The 20094-nt window shown below is 54.4% G+C and overlaps 1 protein-coding gene across 3 annotated transcripts in view; it reads right to left on the bottom strand.

Annotated features, from left to right (window-relative positions):
- ITPR3 (inositol 1,4,5-trisphosphate receptor type 3) overlaps positions 1-17140 on the bottom strand; it is a 67691-nt gene extending 50551 nt beyond the window's left edge. For 2 of the 3 annotated variants that reach the window (XM_058733599.1, XM_058733600.1), the window contains exons 1-2: positions 16755-17129; positions 1211-1281 (exon numbers count right to left, since the gene is read on the bottom strand). In XM_058733599.1, the coding sequence (XP_058589582.1) occupies positions 1211-1281; positions 16755-16843 (160 nt within the window). In that variant the 5' untranslated portion in view covers positions 16844-17129. Of the gene's footprint in view, positions 1-1210; positions 1282-16754 lie in introns of all 3 variants that reach the window. The other variant, XM_058733601.1, reaches the window with a different exon arrangement.
- Between the last annotated feature and the right edge of the window lie 2954 nt (positions 17141-20094).

The raw sequence follows: 20094 nt of genomic DNA, 5'->3' as shown, positions 1-20094 counted from the left end.
GGGGGGGATGCTTGGCTGATAAATATGAGGAACAGCAAGGAGGCGGTGTGGCTGGAGGGAATGAGAGGGGGGCAAGGGGTGGGGGATGAGGTGAGAGAGGCAGCGGGCAGAGTCTACGGTGGTGAGGAATGTCCAGTGCCAGAGGCAGTTCCCACATACCAGGGCACGTCCTGGCCTAAGACCCCCAGACTCAGCCCCCACTCAGAGGCCCCCAGTACAAGCAGAAGCAGAACAACAGGTGTGGGGCCCTTCTTCCAGCTGGGAGGGCCCCCCTCTATCTCCTCCACCCTTCAATGGATGGGCAAGGCCCGGGCAGACAGACGGTCAAGGATGCCGCAGGATTATCTTAAACCCCGCTCGCCTCCCAGCATCCCCCTCAAGCACAATCCCAGCTAATCTCTCCCCAGAGGAGCAGCCACGTGGGCAGACCAGGCGGCAGCAGCCCGGCGTGTTCCTACCTGCTCCCACCCTGCCCACCACACCCAGGATCTGTCTGATTGTCGGTCTCAGCCTCACAGGTAATCACAACAATAACACTTTACCCTGGCTGGGCACGGTGACAGCAGGGTGTCATTTCATTCTCTCAGCGCCCTTGGGCCTGTGGGGCGGGCCTGAGGAGCCCACTGACCATGGAGGACACAGAGGTCCCGAGAGCAAAGGCCCTTGCCAAGGTCACTCAGCAGAGTGAGGTCTGGGCTCCACAAGCTCCCCTCGGGTGGGAGTCCTCCACAAGGCCCGGGCCTGGGGACACCACCAGGGTCAGGAGCGGGGACCCAGAGATCACTGACTCCAATCCCCTCACCACGCGGATAAGGAGACTGCGGCACCCAGAAGGGCTCTCACCCTGGGCCTCCTAAAGCCCGGGGAAATTCTCTTCCCCTCCCCTGCTCCCTCAGAAAATGCCCAGTCATGCAAACAAAGAAGGCCTTGTGGCCGGTGGGGAGTTCGGGGGAGAACGGCTCCCAGCCAGATGTGGGTGTGTCCCTGAGAAGCGGGGTGTGGCCCCCCGGAAATGAAGGCAGAGGCTGTCTGCGCCGAGGTAGCAGCAGCACAGCCTGATGGGGGTTCCGCAGAGAGTAGTAGGAGGGCTGCAGGGCAGCTCCTGGTCTAACCCGGCCCGTTGGGGCTGGATGGAGTTGAGTGAGTTCTGTCCCAGGGCCAAGACTCAGCAGCCTGGGAGGGAGGCTGGCGGCGAGAGCGGAGGTCTTACCTCGGAACTTCTTAGGGGGGTTGTCCAGGTCCCCTGCCGCGGGCTCCACCACACAGCGGTCATCCACCAACCTGAGGGACAAGGCAGCTCCATCAGCGGGACAGAAGAGACCATCTCCCCAGGCGTGCCTCCCTCAGGGCAGGGGATTCCAGGGCACTGGGGAGACCTCCAAAAAAACCTCTCCATCGCTGTCAACCGCCCCCCCCCCCCCACCATCAAGTCTTTCCCTTTCCTGGCACTGCTGTTAAAAGGCAAGGTCTTTTGGGGTGGGGATGGGGGGACCCCAGAAGAAGCACAGAGACACATCCAGCTCCCCGACCCTCCCACCCCCCACCCCTCACTTCACGGGGCTAGAGCTGTCTTGTAGGGGGGTCTGTCTCCAGTCTGGGCTGTTGCACACTGCAGATATAAATCCTATGAAAGCCCTGAGTGAGACACTGCTGCCCAGACCTAAGGGACACTGGGCAGTGTAGGAAGGCAAGGGAAAAGGACCAACAGAGACACAAAGTCAGAGAAACTCAAAGAGGGAGGAAGGGAGAGACAGAGAGAGCACAGCAGAAAAGATAGAGTCAGAAAAATAAGCAGGATACAAACAGAGACAGAGAGAGACTAGAGACAGATGGACAAATGGGAAAAGCTTATGAGACACCAAACTAGGAGGACCATCCTTTGGTCTCAAAGACAGGACAATGAACCTTGCACCTTCTCAACCTCAGTCAGGCCCCATTCCATACCCTCCCTTTTGGCCTATCCTGGGGCCTAAAATCTCTTAAGCCACAGCTGTGATTAATCCGGAATCTCTGGAGGACATCCATCCACCCACTTACTCATCCATCCATCTACCCACCCATTCATCTATCCATCTACCCATCCATCCAACTACCCACTTATCCATCCATCCATCCATCCATCCATCCATCCATCCATCCACCCACCCACTCATCTATCCATCTACCCATCCATCCAACTACCCACTCATCCATCCATCCATCCATCCATCCATCCATCCATCCATCCATCCATCCATCTACCCACCCACTCATCTATCCATCTACCCATCCATCCAACTACCCACTTATACATCCATCCATCCATCCATCCATCCACCTACCTGTTCCTACATTTAAAATTATTCAATGCCATCCTAGCCTCTAGGATAAAGTGATGATGATGATCCATCATTTCAGAAGCCAGATCTTATCTCAGCATTTCACAACTGTTACCTCTGAATTCTCACCAACTTCCCCACAAGGGGCTATTCATTAACTCCATTTTACAGAGGAGGAAACTGAGTTTGAATGCAAAATAATTTGCCTGAAGTCACAGAGTTGATTCCAAAACCTCCTTCTCCTCCCCTCCTTAGGTTGGCTAACAAGGCCTTTTGTGGACTGACTCCACCCACTCCCTAACTGGCCTCACAACTTCTGCTCCAACCATGCTAAACCTCCAGTTGATCCCAAGGTCCCTGGAGCTCTCATCTCTACATAGGTGATCCTGGAAGCCTGCAATGCCCTTCATGCCCAGCCCTCCCTGGCTCCCCACCAAGACCCGGGCCTAGCAGACCTCATTTATTCTTCCACCCTCGGCCCCTCTCTCTACTCTGTGAAACCTTCCTTGGCCAGCGCCCTCCCTCCCCCTGGGCCTCCTTCCCCCGTGTTCCCACAGCACCAGGTCCCGGTCTCTCCTGCTGCCATGCCTCTTCCTACTGCAACTGGTTGCCGTGTCTACACTATGGGTTCCTTGAGGACAGGACCCCAGTTTTTCCTTTGGCATCACCAGCACTTTGCACAGTGTGATCCATAAGAATAATAAAAGCAAGCAGGATTTTGTTTCTAATGTTTTCATATGTTATTTAATTTTCTAAATCTGCTTTATTATTATTTCCATTTGGTGGGCCGAGAAGCCAGAGCACAGAGAGGTAAACAATCTGGCCAGGAACATAGCAGCCAGCAAGCAGAAGGGCCGAGCTTTGAAGCCAGGCCGCTCAGTGTCAGAGTGGATGCTGTGCAGGACCTCACCATGATGGGGAGGGGAGAAGGCAGGTTGCTCTGTGAGGACCCCTTGGTCTTCTTCCCTCTCCCTAGCTCCCAGACTGGCTCAGAGCTTGGCCCTCTTTCCTCTTCCATCTGCACGCACACCCTTGGGCATCTCGGCCACATTCGTGGGCTCCAAAGACCACTTAGACACTCACCAATGACTCCCATATCCACCTCGCCCCCAAACTCCAGATCGCGGATCTAACTGCCCACCCAACACCTCCACTTGGATGCCCATAGCACCTCACACTCAGCACGTTCAAAACTGAGCTCCTGGTCTGCCACCTGAACATGCTCCTCTGAAAGTCCTCCCCATCTCAGTTGATGGCAACTCCGTCCTTCTGATTGGTTGGGCCAAAAACCTTGGACCAATCTCTGGCTCCTCTTCCACCCACGCTTACACCCAATCTGTGAGGAAACCTTGTGGGCTCTATCTTTAAGATACGTGCAGACTATGACCTCTTCTCATCACTGCCACCACCACCTGACCCAAACCACCACCCGCAGTCATCTGGATGTGGAACTGCGTCCTCACTGATCTCCTGATGTCCCCCCTTAACCCCCTAATTCCTGTTCCCCACACAGCACACACACCTTTACTTGAGAAGGTGAGTCAAATCAGGGCAGTCCTCTGCTCAGAATCCTCCGGAACTACCCATCTCGGAGTAAAAGCCTAGAATTCACACGGGCCTAAACCCACATGACCCAGCCCTCACCTCTCTGACCTCATCTCCTCCCCCTGCCCCTTGCCCACTCTGCTCCAGCCCACGGCCCTCCTCCAGGCTCCTCAAACTTTCCAGGAGATTTGGCACTGGCTCTTTTGTCTGCCCCCAGATGACACCCTCCTGGTTCCCTCCCTCACCTCCTTCAGATGGCGGCTCAAATGACCCATTCCCCTGAACACCCTTCCTCCCTCCCTCCCTATTCTTTTTAAAACTGGAAACTGCTGTTTCTCACACCCGTTATGCACCTCCCTGCCTCACTGTTCCCATAGTACTTCTCACCACCTGGCCTGCTCTATATTTTACTTATTTATTTTGGTCACAACCCCCCTCACTTGGAATGGAAGATCCATGAAGACAGGGATGTGTCTGTTTTGCTTCCTGCTGTATCCCCAGAATCTAGACCACTGCCGGGCACAGGGCAGGCACACATGGACTATATAGTGAGCGAATTAATTCGTTTCACTAGCTGCTAGGGAAAGTATACAAGAAGCAAAAGATAAGGTCCCTGCCTCAGGGAGTTTAAACTCTCATTGGGAAGACAAATCACATACTCAGAGGAGTTAATGATATAAAGAATATGTATGAGTGCCAACTGGTGGTACCAACTGTGGATTTTGTCCAAATTCAGGGAAGGAACAGGTCAGAGCTTGGCCAATCAGAGGTGTGAAAGAAGAGGCAGGAACTGTACAGAGCCTTGAATAATTCATAGAATTTCCTGTAAGACATTAGTGAATCAGATTAGCTGGTTGCCTCTTAGCAAAGCCCTGAAGGAAGGGGACACAGGATGGATATGTTTTGATGGGGGAGGGGAGGAAGCACTGGCCAGGACTGGGGGCCTGGCACTACCAGGGGGTGCCGGACAGCCATAGGGCGTCGTAGAAGTCAGTGTGGCTGAGGAGAGGCTGGGGTAGCCCCCAACAGCCCCGATCTTGTCCAGCGCTCAAGGCATTGGGGTGGTCCCCTCCTCAGAGATTCTGTCTGAGGAAAGTCCACCCTCACCCTGACCCCACCATGACTCCCCTGGGGACTCCTTGTCTGGGCCACACGTGCAGGAAAAACACATGTAAATTCGGATGCCTGGCATGCTTTTCCTAATCCCCCTGGCACAAATCTGCCCTGTCATTACGCGGATGTCCTTCTGTCCCCACCCACTCTGGCACAGCTTCTGAAGCCCTGATATCTCCAACTCAGCCCCTCCCCAGTGCCCCATGGAGTGCGGGAGTGCAGGCTAAAAACACATAGGGAAAGGGAGGGATTGATCAGGAGGGGAGCATGGCCTCCAGGAGGAGAACTTCAACAAGGTTGGGAAGGAAAACATCCTCCACCTGCAGCTGAGAGAGGGCAGGAACGGTCTGTAGGAGGGACCAGAGCAGAGAGGCAAGCCATGTGGGAGGATTAAAGAGGCAGGGGTGTTCCCGGGAGGTATCAAGAAAACAAGGTCAGTAGATGGGACTTTCAGAGGTTCCTCCTGGCTCTCACATTCCACCCCCTCCGTCCTCAAAGTGTGGGTCCGGAGTAGCAAAATCAACATCGCCTGGGAACGCTGGGCTACATTCCGACCCCTCCCCAGGAACAACTAAGGGATGGCACCTTGCCCTACTCAGCATTTTATTTCCCATCTGATGCATAGGGGAGCTCCCCGCCTAGCCTGTAAGCAAAGCAGCTGTCAGCAGAATGTTTAGCGTCTCCAATGTCCCCAAGCGCCCCCGCGAAAGCCTCCATTCCTCTGTGTGTACTCATTAAGACTGAGGCAACCCCTGAACAGGCTATCAGTCGGGAGGGGCGGGAGGGGTGCCTCGAGAAACCATTAACAGATTAAGCAGGAAAGTCCTTATCAGATGGGCTGCAGGTAGACCTGAGGCCAGAAGGAGGCCCGAGGGCCGGGACCCACGACAGGTAAGTTCTGATGGAGGGGGCGCCTCAGGGGGCAGGCAGACCGGACGGGGGCGCGGGCCAGACGGTGGTCGCGAACGCCCCTCCAGCCCCTCCCCCGGAACCCGCCTACCCGGCGTCTGCAGTGCGCTCCCGGCGCCCCGCCCCCGCCGCCAGGCCCCGCCCCTTCCCCACCGCCCGGCGAAACTCGCCGCCCCACGTGCGGCCGTCACCCGGCCGCGCCGCCTCGCCCGGGCCTGCCTCCGACTGCAGGCGCGCGCGGGGGCGGGAGGGTGACGTGCGCTGCGTCCGCGCTTTCCTCCCTTGCGCTGCCCGGCTGCCCCCGCGGCGGCCCCGGACCCCTCCCCAGCCGGTGGCACCCACGTCCGGGGGCCGTACCCCCGCACTCTCCTCATGGGGGGAATCTGCGTTGATTAAAGGAGCCGGACACCGATCACAGGTGCGCGGCTTCGCGTGCGCACCTGGCGCTGTAAGGAGAGCCGAGCTCTCCAGAGGGAGGTGGCGGCGGCGTCGCTTCACCCCACCCCTGACCTCTCCCGAGCGCGTCTCCGTCTCCGTCTCCGCCTGAGGTCCCGGGAAGGGTTGACTCCCACCCTCCGCCAGCCCGCTGATCTCATCGTCCCACCTCCAGGCGTTTGCACACCAGAATCCCTGTCCCTGTCAGAGTCCTGCCAAGCCCTGCCATTTTCAAGGCTGTGCTTAGACTCCTGCAGAGTTCCCTGCCCATTCCCACCACATCGCTCCTCATCTAAAAGCAGGTGACACCCCAGCCACAACCACGTTAGAAAAACTAGTTTTCCCGTGTGCGGAACACGTTGTAAATTGTTGTAAATTTTATATCCAATACCTAATTCTGTTCTTACCACGTGTGTGGTTCAAGGAGTGAAATTAAACACCACCGTCACCCTACCCCCTCCGGTCACACACACACACAGCTGGTCAGTTGGTGGCACATGCACAACCGAGGTCTCCATGGGTTCAACAAAACCTTACAGAGAAGCCATTAGGTGCTGGGTGTCACCTCTACCATCAGGAAGCTCATACCCAACATGCTGAGTGACCTGAAGACAGGAGTCATGTCCTAGACCCCTGCATCTCCCCACCTCAGGGCCAGCCCAGAGGACACTCAGCAGCCCTGAGGACAGTCCCTACTGTGAGCCTTCCATCCGCTGGGAGGCACAAAGCCAGTTTGAGCCTGCACCATGCAGGGCCCAACAGGGCATCCACGAAGTGGGCACAGAGAGATGAGCGCAAGTGGGGAGGGGTCTGGCCGGAGGCCTGTATTCAGGGCTGCCCTGGACCCTCTGAAGAAGAGATGCTTGAAAACTCTGCTCTACACAGTTGTGGCGGAGGTTGCTGTCCCTGAAATGTCCATGGGGTCTGCACCCCCAGACCTCAGTCTAAGGGAAGAGAGGAAGGCAAATGCATCCGGGGACCAGAGTGGCCCCATTCTGCCCTGGCTGGACTTTGAGATCCAGGTGGGAGTCATAGAAAAGGCAGTGGGGCGGGTCAATGCTGTCTGGAAAGATTAGATAAGGAGGAGGAAGAAAGGACCTAGAAGTGGGTCAGGTGACGATCAGAAGAGCCTGAATCAAAACCTGCACCTACCAACATGGCCACTATCACAGAAGCCACAGGAGGGGGAATCATAGACTGGGAAATGCCTGAGGGACTCTAGTCAGCCCCTCCCAATCTGGCCTGGAAACTGAGGCATGGAGGGGAAACTGAGCAGCAGGTCACACAACAAGTTAAAGGAACAGCCAGAAAATAAATAAATAAATAAATAAATAAATAAATAAATAAATAAATAAAAATAAAGGAACAGCCAGTTCCAGACCCCAGATCTCTGACTCCCAGACCAGGACACTGGCCACCACCCCAAAAATCTAGGCCAGATCCATGGAAGGCCTCTCCCAATGCAGGCCCTGTTGGAATACTGGGATTGGCTGGTGGTGGATGAGGGCCTTAGAATCCCTTTCTCCAAATACCCAAAGTCCCACCCACTAGGTGGGGGTGGGGAGGAATGTTGGAAGAGGAAACCAGGTTCACTGGCTGGGATGGATCTCTGGCTCGGATCTCTGGCTCATCGGAGAAAAGAAATTCATTTCTGCATCCCTACAAAAACATCCATTTACTTCACCTCTACATATCTTTCTTTATGAAGGATCCACCATGTATCACCAGAGAGCCCAGTATATGGAACTTAAAACAAGCATGAATCAGTAAATGTTTGTTGAATGACTTAATGCAGTCTGATGAACGCTAAGAGATAGACTCCCTGGACCTAAGGGCAGGCAAGGTAGGCTTCCTCTTCAGAGAGCGTAAGTCTAAAAAGGACAGTAAGCCACACACTCCGTGAACTCCAAGAATATTTCCAGAGATAATGGAGGTGGTAAAAATGACTAAATTTGGTCCAACAGAAATAAAGAGCAGGGCACTTGGGTGGCTCATTCAGTTGTGTCCAACTTTGGCTCAGGTCATGATCTTACAGTCTGTGAGTTCCAGCCCCGCATCGGGCTCTCTGCTATCATCGCGGAGTCTGCTTTGGGGCCTCTTTCCCCCTCTTTCTCTGCCCCTCCCCTGCTCACTCTCTCTCTCTCTCTCTCTCAAAAATAAATAAACACTTTAAAAACAAAAGAAAGAAAGAAAGAACGATCCCGGGCTAATGTGCAAGCCTTCAGGGCACTGCCTCTGCCCACAGGCCTGGGTTTTTGGCTTTCAGGATTGGTGGACTCTGGTAAGTCCCAGGGTCTCAACAATGCTGCTTGGTACACAGGGGGATGTATCTGTTAGGCTAAGAAGAGGGACGGAGAGCTGGAGAGACAAGAGGGAAAGCTGAGACGAGACAGAAAAGTTTAAACAGGGGCTGCCCCGCTGGTCGGACTTCATCTCACCCACTGGCCTTGCCGGCCCAAGCCTTTCTCCTGCTCTGCATAACCCGGAACTGGACTTGTCCTGTCCTGCTTGACATAGTAACTGAGGCCTTAGGATTCAGGCCCTGAGGCCTGGTCTGCCTGGCTCCAGACTGCCGCAGAGCTCTCTGGGAAACAGAGCCGCAAAATCCAGAAAGTGAGACAGTCTATAGCATAACCCACCCTGTCTTGTCAGGAACTCGGTGTCATCGTGGGAAAGAAAGAGGTGGGGGCATAAGAATCAGATGTAACATGTGGACCTTGATTGGATCCTGAATTAAAGAAACCAGTGGTCAAAGACAGACTGAGGACAATGGGGCACATCTGACTACCAACTGGGCATTGGATGCTATTAGGAAATTATTGAAGGGTGTGGTAACAGTACTATGGTTACACAGGAACATACCCTTATTTCTTAGAGATGTGTAATGAAGTATTTAGAGGCGAAAACATGCAATTATGTAATTTACCATAAAATACTTCAGCAAAAAATAGATGCAGCATATATGGCAAAATGTGGGCAATTATCGTCTAAGTAACGGGCATATGGGTATTCTAAATGGTTCTTTTTACTTTTTTTGAATTATATGTATGCCTCTGGCTGGAGGTGAGGGACCAAAGTGACAGCCTAAGTGAAGGCCAGGGCCACCCACTGTAAAAGCTCTGTAAAGTCTCCCCGTTGCCAGCAGCAGCAGCATCTCTGAGACACAGACTGAATTCTGCCTTCCATGACCTAGATCATTCCCGTCACCGGTTTCTAGACTCCCAGCCTGGAGAGGACAGCTCTCCTACAGGCTGGGGGAAGCGGGTGATGGCTGGCTGGCTGAGTAATGGGAGGGATTTGCGAACCAAATATACTGCCCCAGCACCTGCAGCTGCCCCAGGGCTGAGGTTCATGTTCACTGCCTCTTCTGGCTCCGCCCACCTGATAGCCAAAAAAATACCTACGTTTACACACCACTGTGATCACTGTGCTCCTCTGCTCTGTCCCCTGAGGAGTCCCTCCTGCCTGTCTCCCCAGGTGGAAACCCCTCTGCAGTGTGTCCCCATCCAGCCCCAGCCCCATCCCCCACCCACACCCTGGGCTCACTGTGTAGTCAAGGCCTAGCCTCGTCTCTGTGCCCACAGTCTCCAGTGTGAAAGGCCCCTGCTACGTGAACCAGGGCAAGTCCTTTAGCCTTGCTAAACCAGGGGCCTTCGTGCAGGGAACTGTGACTGCAGGGGCTCTGTGCTGGGTACCACTGCCAGCATGACCAGCATGACACATTCAGGGGGACTCGGAACTCACACTCAGAGGCCTGAGGTGAACTTCCTGGAGGTCTGGGTTCTGCCCACCTCCCCTCTCCCAGACCTCCTTCCCTCCTCTCTCACAGCCCCCACTTCCAGGGAGGAGCCCCCCAGCTCCACATGGGGTGTTAGCATGGACAACAGGCCCGGGGTGGACTGCAGGGGCTCCATATGCGGGCCCAGGGGCAGTCGAAACCCAGAAACTTCCCCCTGAGCTGAGAGCAGAGCGCTGGTGTGGCCTCACCCTAAAATCCAGCACATCACCCCACCCCCAACCCAAGCCACTGCCCCACCCACCCCATAGCCCCACTGGGCCAAGTCGGGAGGGGATTCAGGGTCAGGAATGTAGGGCAGGGCAGAGTGTGAGCAAGTGTCTACAGCAGGATTCTTTAAGGCCCGAGAGTTGGATGCAGCCTGGGTCCCTGGCGTCCCCGCCCCCACCTCCACGTGGAACCCTGGATTCTGCCCTCAGGCAACCCCCACACAGCCCCTCTCTCCAGTTCACCCCTCCTCTCTCCATCACGGTCACCACGCCCAACTCTGAGGGTGGAAGCTGGTCTTTCTCCCCACACCCCCTAGTACAGCACCCCCAAACTTAGGACATGAAGGGGGGATAGAGCCCCTGAGGCACAGGGTCACCTTCTCAGTACCTCTACCACCAGAGAAACAGGCAGAGTTTTGAGAGAGCCTGTGATGTAAATATGTGCTTTTTCTTTGATCTCAGAATTCCACTTCTGGGAATTTAGCCTGAGAGGAAAACCGGACAAGTGTTAGGGCATGTATGGACTAGGATGTTCAGTGCGGATTGTTTATAAGGGCAAAACTTTAGAAACAACCTGAATGCCCGATACTAGAGTTGCTTGAATAAATGAGGATACATCTTACCGAGGGACACTATGCAGCTGTAACAATGGCGTGTGGGCATAAGAAAATACAGCTTGGGGCGCCTGGGTGGCTCAGTTGGTTAAGGCGGCCGACTTCGGCTCAGGTCATGATCTTGTGGTCCGTGAGTTCTAGCCCCGCGTCGGGCTCTGTGCTGACAGCTCAGAGCCTGAAGCCTGCTTCATATTCTGTGTCTCCCTCTCTCTGACCCTCCCCTGTTCATGCTCTGTCTCTCCCTGTCTCAAAAATAAACGTTAAAAAAAAAAAATTTAAAAAAAAATACAGCTTAACATACCCACCCCCCTGTATGACAGGATACAAAGCCATATGTGCGGTTTGACATCATTTTGTAACTGTTTATTTGTGTAAATAAAAGGCTTGAAGATTCACATGCAGAATGTTAATATAAGTCACAGTGGTATCACAGATCATTTTTTTGAGTTTTTCCAGTTTTCTCTGTGGAACATATATATATTTTTTTTAATTTAAATTTATTTATTTATTTTTGAGAGACAGAGGGAGACAGAGCACAAGCAGGGGAGGGGCAGAGAGAGGAGACACAGAATCTGAAGCAGACTCCAGGCTCTGGGTTATCAGCACAGAGCCTGACGTGGGGCTCGAATTCACAAACCGTGAGATCATGACCTGTGCTGAAGTCAGACGCTTAACCGACTGAGCCACCCAGGCGCCCCATATATTATTTTTTCAACAAAAAAATATGTATTTTCAAAAAACGAGTTGCATGAATTAGCCTAGCTGAGGCCCAGACCCTGCCCTGTGCCCCAGGGCATCTCCAGGTGAAAGGAGTCCGGCATCTCCAGTGAAATCACAATTAAATGAAAGCCAAACGCAGGTCTGAAATCTGCCCCAGGAATGTAGTCTGCACGGGAGGGGCAGTGCCCTCCCCCCTGGAATTACATGTTCTCAGAGACTTAAGGCTCAAAGGGCCCTTATAGACCATCTCAACCAGCTCCCCATTGTATAGACTGGAACAGGCTGGAACTCTATCGTGGTTACTACTGACTCCCCAGTGACTAGAACAGTGCCTGGCACATAGTAGGTGCTCAATAAAGGTTTGTTAAATGGCTTAAAGAAGTCTGATGAAGGCAAAGAGATGGGTCCTCTGGACCAGGTAGGCTTCCCTACAGCCTGTCAGTCTAGGAGGGCCCTTAGATCAGGGATCCCCACGCCAGGTAAAATCACTGAGGAGTTTTTATTTATTTTTTTTTTTTATTTTATTTTATTTTTTTTTTTTTTCCACTGGGGAGTTTTTAAAAAATCCAACCCTTAGACCCCAGTTGGTCTGACATGGGACTTGGAAGCTGGAAAAAAAATGTTTTTTTAAAGCTCCCAGGGGAGAGGCGCCTGAGTGGCTCAGTCAGTTAAGCAACTGACTTCGGCTCAGGTCATGATCTCACGGTTCATGGGTTTGAGCCCCACATCGGGCTCTGTGCTGACAGCTCGGAGTCTGGAGCCTGCTTCAGATTCTGTGTCTCCCTCTCTCTCTCTGCCCATCCCCCATTTGTGCTCTCTCGCTCTCTCTCTCTCAGTTAGGTGGCTGACTTTAGCTCTCAAAAATAAATAAGATGTAAAGAAAAAAAAAATTAAAGATACCAGGGGATTCTCAGGTGCAGAGCACCTTAGAGAACATCAGGCTGAAGGAAACACACTCTGAGAAGGCAGAGTCTTGCCAAAATCAACCAGAGAGTTGGTGACAAAGCAGGAGAACCCTGCCCCTGGGACTACTGATGTAAGGGTCCTGACCCTGGGGACCTGGAGCTTCCTCCATATTTACCTCCATGTTTTCTGGGTGCTGACCTCCAGTGCCCACCCTTCTGGGGAAGTGAATCAGGCTGGAAGGTGAACAGAGAACCCCAAGGGGGGCGTCTTTTGACCCTATTCCCTGTGATCACCCAGCCCTGGGCAATACAGTTCGGAGGCCCTGAAAGCCCCCAAATGGAACTCCAAGCAAGGAAGGCACCTTGACAAACGTTGGAAGCTCAGTTTCAAGACCCAGTTCACCTGCACTCCCCAACTTACTCCTTATGGGCCAAGGCCCACCCCTCTGGCCACTCAGAGAGACCTGCAAGGAACTGGATGTCAGACTCTGAGGGGCCCACCCTGCACACTCAGGGCCAGTTCCCCACAGCCACTGGCCAGGAGTCGCATTAAATCCTCCACCTTTCACTGGCCCTGATTAGTCACTCCAGCCCTGGCCTCTGCTGCCTTCCACTCAGAGTGAGGTGCAAGGCAGTGGTCCTGGCTGCACTCTCTTGCCAAGAACAGGCATGGGCCTGCTTTCCCTTCCCTGCCAAGGTCCCAACCTGCTCCAGGATCTGCTGCCCAGACCCCTCCCATCCTCTCAACCCGGAGTTAATGTACAATCTTCACCAGGAGCTCTAATTATTCAGGCAGCTCTAATTAGCTTTCTCCACTTTGCCCTGTAGTGCCTGGCCAGAAACTGAAGGCTGCCCCGGACTCCCTCCTCCACCCATGCACCCCCCCCAATCTCCCAGCTGACCAGCTCCTCTGCCCACCAAGGGGGCCCCTGTCTTCAACAAATTCATTTCATCCAGCCCTTACTGGGCACCTCCTGGATATCAAACATTGGACTAGCCTGGGAACTCACTCAAATCACAGACATGGGCACCCACAGCCAGGGTGAAGGCCAAGGGGCCCCTTTCTGGGGCTACCAGAAAGATTCTGGTGAGGATGGGGCAGACAGAGAATGACTTAAAGCAGTGCAGCTCACACTTTGAGGCACCAAATCCCATGGGGATCAGCAGGCATATTCCGAGGGACAGGCAGAGGTCAGAGATTCTGTACTTGTAGCAAGCTTCTAGGCGACACTCCTGCTGCTGTACCAAGGACTATACTTTGAGTAGGGAGGACTTAGCAGTGCTTAGAAATCATTCTCTCATTGACTGAGTTCCAAGAAGGTGAGACACAAGGCTCCCTCTTTCCCCACAGAGGCCCCCGTGCCCAGTACTGTGCCTGCGGACAGCCTGAGCGGATGAATGGTGTAATGAATTAGTTAATCCTGGCAAATTGCCCAGCATTAGATGGCCCTACAGAAAAATCCCCAACTAATCGTGAAGCAACACAATCCCAGAGAGGAGTTTGTGCTAAGCAGTGCAAAGCACAGAGAAAGAAGGGTTAATTCTGCCAGGCTGGGGGAGGAGGAGCTGGATCTCTCAAAAAAGGTCACTTCCCACGAGGTCTTAGAGGGTGGGTCAGATTTACCCAGGTGGAGACTGGCTGAAGGGCGGGGGCAACCCAGGAGCAAAGGTAAAGAGACCTAGAGCGTGGGGTAGATTCCAGGAATCAGGGTAGTATCGTGCACCTAGAACTTCAGAGGGTGTGAATGGGAAAAAAAAATAGGAAATTAAGTGAGGGTGCCAGAATGCCAAGCTGGGAGGGGGTTATCCATCGGTGGAAAGTCAGGAGCTGTTGGAGGTGTTTGCATAGGGAACAGGCACCCTGGAGTAGAAGTGCTATTGCAGGTCACCAAGTCCTGCCCCAGGGTCAAAATGGACTGGAGGAAGCACTCCTGGGGGCAGGAAGGGCCAAGGCAGGAGGGAGCTGTGTTGGGAGGTGACAGATCTGTTTTGAGGGGATGAGGACTGTGTGGAGGGCAGAAGATCCTTCCCCTGATTCTGACAGATCTCATAGATACTTAAAAACCACCCACTTCGGGGGTGCCTGGGTGGCCCAGTCGGTTAAGCATCCGACTCCTGATTTCAGCTCAGGTCAGGATCTCACAGTTTGTGGGATCAAAGCCCTGGGTCAGGCTCTGTGCTGACAGCTTGGAGCCTGCTTGGGATCCTCTCCCTCTCTCCCCCTCTCTCTGCCTTTGCACTCTCTCTCTCAAAATAAATAAACATTTATTAAAAAAAAAAAAGGGGGGGTTCCTTGGTGGCACAGTTGGTTAGGTGGCTGACTTCAGCTCAGGTCATGATATCGCAGTCCGTGAGTTCGAGCCCCGCATCCGGCTCTGTGCTGACAGCTCAGAGCCTGGAGCCTGCTTTGGATTCTGTGTCTCTCTCTCTCTGTCTGCTCCTCCCCTGCTTGTGCTCTATCTCTCTCTGTCTCTCAAAAATAAATAAATGTTAAAAAAAAATTTTTTAAACCCCACTCACTTTGTGCTCAGCCCTGAACCAGGCACTAAGCAACAGTGGAGATGATCATTTGCCAAAAGCTCCCAGTGCTGTTCAGACACAAGGTGGGGGGCTTCCGTCTGCCCCCGATTCCCCCACATTCTCTCCTCCTTCCCTCAGCATTATGGGAGGTGTTTACTGTGTGCACACTATGTGCAGGCTAGTAGTTTCAAACAGCAGCCCTGGCCAGAGCAGCAGCAAGGGGTCCCCCCGGCCGGTGCTCTCTGGGGGAGGCCTGCACAGATGCTGGCCCAGATGTGGTTCCACCCCCATCCTCTGGGGAAAGGAGCAAGAGAAGTCAAATCTAGTGAGGGCGAGGACATGTGGATGGGGATTCCACATCTGAACGGGGAGGGGAACGAGAGAGGCACCAAGAAGGATAAGGAGAGCAGGTATGCTGGAGTCAGAATCCTCTGCTGGCAGAGCCAGCCCTCCAAGCCCCAGTCCTGTTGGATTCCCCTTCCTACAGGACTAAAGCCAAACTCCCAAATACCCTGGGAGACATCAAGAGAACCCGGTGACTCCCACTTCCCAGCCTCAGGGGTGAGCCAGGCCAGGTCCAGAGCCAGACCCGGGTTGCGGGCTCCAGGGCTGTCCTCCAAAACCCCCAGAGAGGAGGCACCTTGTGGCTGGCGGGTGTCCTGATGAGTAGGGAGAGCAGAGGAGGGTGCGTTTATCCTAAAGGCAGCGGGGAGGGGGGAGGAGGAAGATGAGCCAACTTAACACAAGTCCCCAGACTGAACATAGGACAAGGGCAGCAGGACCTGCCCTGGAGCCTGGCTGGAGAGGTGGAGAAACCACTCTACCTCCTCACTCCCCCCCCGCCCCCCCCCCCACCCCTGCGACTCACCCAACTACTCCTTTGAAGATAAACCTATGGCTCTGCCTAATTCCTTTCCTGCCCTATGCCTGCTTCAGGCCTAGGCCTCTCCAGGGACTTGAATAGATTCCCTGCTTATCCAGACCCTGGGGGGTGATGGCCAGAATTAATTAATGTTTGTAAAGAGCTCGGGAGATCCTGGGACCGGGGACCCAGGGGCGCCAGATGAGCCGCGCAGGAAATTGACCGGGAGAGGCGGAGAGAAGGGGCCAGGACCTAGGATTCTTGGTAGGGGAGGGCTGAGATGGCACTCCTACTTAAGGGGGGCAGGGGAGGACAGAGCTAGAAGGAAAAGATGCGACCCTTCAAAGGTGCGACTGGACCCTAACAAGAGGATTTCGGGCTCCAAGCTGCCCCTGCCTTCCCCCACAGCTCCGCCCCTTCCCCCTCCCCCCCCCTCCCCCAGCCAGTCACGTCCAGGCCCGGATGCCTTCCCCAACTCAGGCCCCAGCCACCCACCTGCCCCGCCCCGGGACCACCTGCAGAGGAAGTCTCAACCTCTCCTCCGGCTCCGAAGAAAGTCGAGCGCGCGAGGGTGGAGGCTTCGCCTAAGGGGCGCCTCCTACCAACTCCCGCAGCGTGCCCGACTTCTACCTGGGCAAACATTTCACTTCCTTTCTCTAAAAGAAGGAGGCGAGCCGTTACCCCGCTCCTTGAAGCTGGGGACTTCCAGGTCCTCTGTCGGGGGGCGGCGGCAGGACGCACGCAACTGGTACCAGGGCCTACGGCGCCCCCTCCCTGCCCGCGCCCCCCTTGTACTCGGCTCACTCACCCCAAAGTGCTGATGAAGCCATTGACGGAGCCCTCGGCGTACAGGGAGACGATGTCCCCGATGTGGAGAAAGCTGGACATCTCGCTCATGGCTGCGGCCCTCCGGGGACCCGGGGCGGTGGGAGCGCCAAGGGGCGCAAGGCCAGGCTCGGTGCAGAGGACGGAGGTGACCGTGGAGGCCGGAGGGGCGCGCCCCCACCCGCGAGCAGGGCGCTCGGCGCGGCCAGGGCGGGCTAGCGGCCACCGGAGCGGAAGGCGGCGCGGCGCGGCCCGGGAACCTCTGGTGGCGTCCGGGTGAGGAGGTGCCCGCGTCTCGGCGCGCCCGCCGCCCGCGCGCCCGGCCCGGCCCGCGCGTACCTGCAGTGTAGAAGGAGCAGGAAGTCTGGGGCCGCCACACACACATGCAAATCCCGCCCGGGAGGCGGGGAAGCCACACCCCGGCCCCCCCCGCACCCCACCGCCGCCGGCCCGCCTGCACCCATGTGCGCCTGCCCGCCTCCCCGCGCCCTGCGCCCCTCGCGCGTCCGGGGCCAGGCCTCCCGGGCGCCGAACCAGCCGCCTGCCCTGCGCTACTCCGAGGAGTCCTGGAGCTCCCGCTGGCTCCCGGGTTCGGAGTTCCAGCTCCAGCGACTCCCTAGACAGACTCGCGGAACCGCCATCCCTGGGAGGCCCAGCCGTATGGGGGCTCTCTCCCCTTGGGGTTCCCCGGGTTCTCTATTCCTCTGCCCTCGGGTCGGTGAGAGCCAGTGCGGGCGCCGGCGGAAAGGGGTCCAGCGCCCCTGCGGGCGCTACCTTGAACCGCGCGCAGAGGACCCGGGAGCGTCCCAGCTGAGAGCCGTCTCGCACCGAGAGGCGCGCTCATTCCTTTGCAGCGCAAATCGGGATTCATTTTTCTCAACGTGAAAAGCCTTTTCATTGCACAATAGAAAGTGCTTGGGCTTGGAGGGGAAATGAAGCAATGGGGTGGGTTTTGTTTTTTTCTCTCCACATTCCTGTGTACAAAGAGATCCAACTTCCGAATCAGTTCGGCCGCTCCCTCTCCAGGAGTTGGCTCCCAAACTCTTGGCTCCTTCTGTCTTTCTTTTTAAAGGGGGGTGGGGAAGTGGCGAAAGAGAAAGCTACCTTCTCTCGCTAATAGCGCACCGAGTGCCAACAATGACAAGGCCGGTGCTGGCCCTCTGGGAGTGACCCGCTGCGGTGTCGCCGCCGAGCTCTTGCTCACGAAGTCCTGCCCTCAAACCCACGTCCCCAGCTCGCCTACTTTCTGTTCTGTTCCTGGGTGCTTGGGTGTTTGCTTCTTAGTCCTTTTATCTTAACTCCTGGCACAGAGTGCCCACAGCCACCCCCATTGGATCACATTTATTCTTCTGAAATCCCCACCCGGACTTCCTGGGAAGGGGGGTGAAGGGGGGCTTGTCCCTGGGAGAAAGGGAGGAGGGGACTGGATTGAAGCAGGAAGAAGAGAGACCCAGGGAGGGGTGGAGGCAGCTAAGAGCAAAGAGACCAGCTGCTGACCCAGGGGAATGAAGAGAAGAGTCCTGGGTGTGTGGCTTTTTCACAAAGACCCCTAGAATTGGGGGGTGGGGGGGAATACCTCCAGGATTGCTGAGTTCAGTGTTTTAGTTTCTTATCAGGACCCATAGTAATAAATACATTTTACATCAGAGCAGTCCACCCCCTTACCCCCTATATGTAAGTGAAACAATAGTTTCACAAAACAATACTTACCCTTGTGACCTGTGATGCACTCTGATATTTTCTGTTCTATTTCTGTATTTTGTTTTGTTTTTCAATACTGATTGTGACCCATTTAATTGCTTTTTTTGATGTAACCAAACATTTAACTGCAGTTTGGAAAAACCTCATCCAGACTTCTCTGCCAAAAAGAGATGACAAAAGCCCAGAGAAGGAGCACCAAACCTCAAGGTCACACACGCATATTCATGGCAGCTGGAGCCAGAAGCCCAGCCCCTGACTGGCAGCCCAGTAGTCTCTCCAGTACCCCCACACAGCACTGGAGCTGGAGATGTCCATCCCTGGAGCGAGCCCTGCTGGAACAGCTCTTCTTGCTTCCAGAAGTCAGGCCCCCACTGATAGAGCCCACAGATGCTGGGAGCCCAATGCGGGCCTTGATCCTGAGACCCTGGGATCGTGATCTGAGCAGAAATCAAGAGTCCCACCCTTAACCGACTGAGCTGCCCAGGCATCCCCCCAAAAGGTTTTTTTTAAGAACAGATGCTACAGCTGCAGTGAGTTCACTCCGCTGCTCCCCTGCTTGAAATCCTCCTGAATCTCCTCATCCCTGACGGAATAATGCCTACCCATCTTAGCTCAGCACACCAGACCCTGTCTGTCTCCACCCCTCCCCACCCCTGCCCCCGGGGCAGACACAAAGATGGCTCCTCAAGGAGGAACCATGGTGCAGACTGCTCAAGAGCGCAGGCTCTGATTCACAGGCCTGAGTTCGAATCCCAGCTTCTGTTTCCATCTGTTCAGTAGGAAGGCCTCTGTTTCCTCATCTGTTAAATGGGAAGAGTGTGGTGCCGACACGTGAGGGAAGTGGGATAAAGCCATCCATCAGCACAGGATCCCCTGTTAGGAAGGACTGGGTGTTCATTCTCATTACCCAGGACCTCATCCACTCCTACCCCTGCGCCTGGGCTCATGCGCTTGCCTCTATACTCCCTCTCTCTATTCCCACAGTCAGAATAAAACTCCTTTCCTGATGTCCTATAAGTATTATCACGGAACATTTTAAGAAATAATAATATTAAATAAAATATTAAAAACAGAGTGAGGGCCAGTACCTTTCCTTCAGCTTTATCAAATGTTAATATTTGGCAAATTTTGGTTCCAATATATTTTTTAAAGAACTGAACCTGAAAAGTTGAAGTTCCTTATGCTCCCCCCCACCCCAACTCCATTTCCCCCCCTCTCCCACCAGAGATAACCACTATCCTGATGTGGGTATCATTTTGTGCAGTTCTTATGCTACATAGGGATGTATTCGTAAATAATGTGGGTATATCATAATCATAAAATAATATGCCATCACTCTGTGGGGTTTTATATTTTATATAGATGGTTTCACCCTGTGTCTATCTTTTGATACATGTAGCTGTGGTGTGACAGTGTGATACTTTCTGACCATGTCACAATTTGTTTATCCATTCGCTCGTGGATCATGAAAGCCCCACTTGAGTTTTTGTTATGACAACAATGTTGCACTAAGCCTTCTTCTGTGCATACACGTGAGAGCATTGTTCAGACTCGGGCTTGAGACCTACTAACAGGTCAAATCAATTTCGTGGCTGAAGGTCAGCATTTTTAAAACTCAAAAT

The sequence above is a fragment of the Neofelis nebulosa genome, chromosome 6 (genome assembly GCF_028018385.1).
Source record: "Neofelis nebulosa isolate mNeoNeb1 chromosome 6, mNeoNeb1.pri, whole genome shotgun sequence".
In the NCBI taxonomy this organism is placed as follows: domain Eukaryota; kingdom Metazoa; phylum Chordata; class Mammalia; order Carnivora; family Felidae; genus Neofelis; species Neofelis nebulosa.
This window is presented reverse-complemented; position numbering and strand designations above follow the sequence as displayed.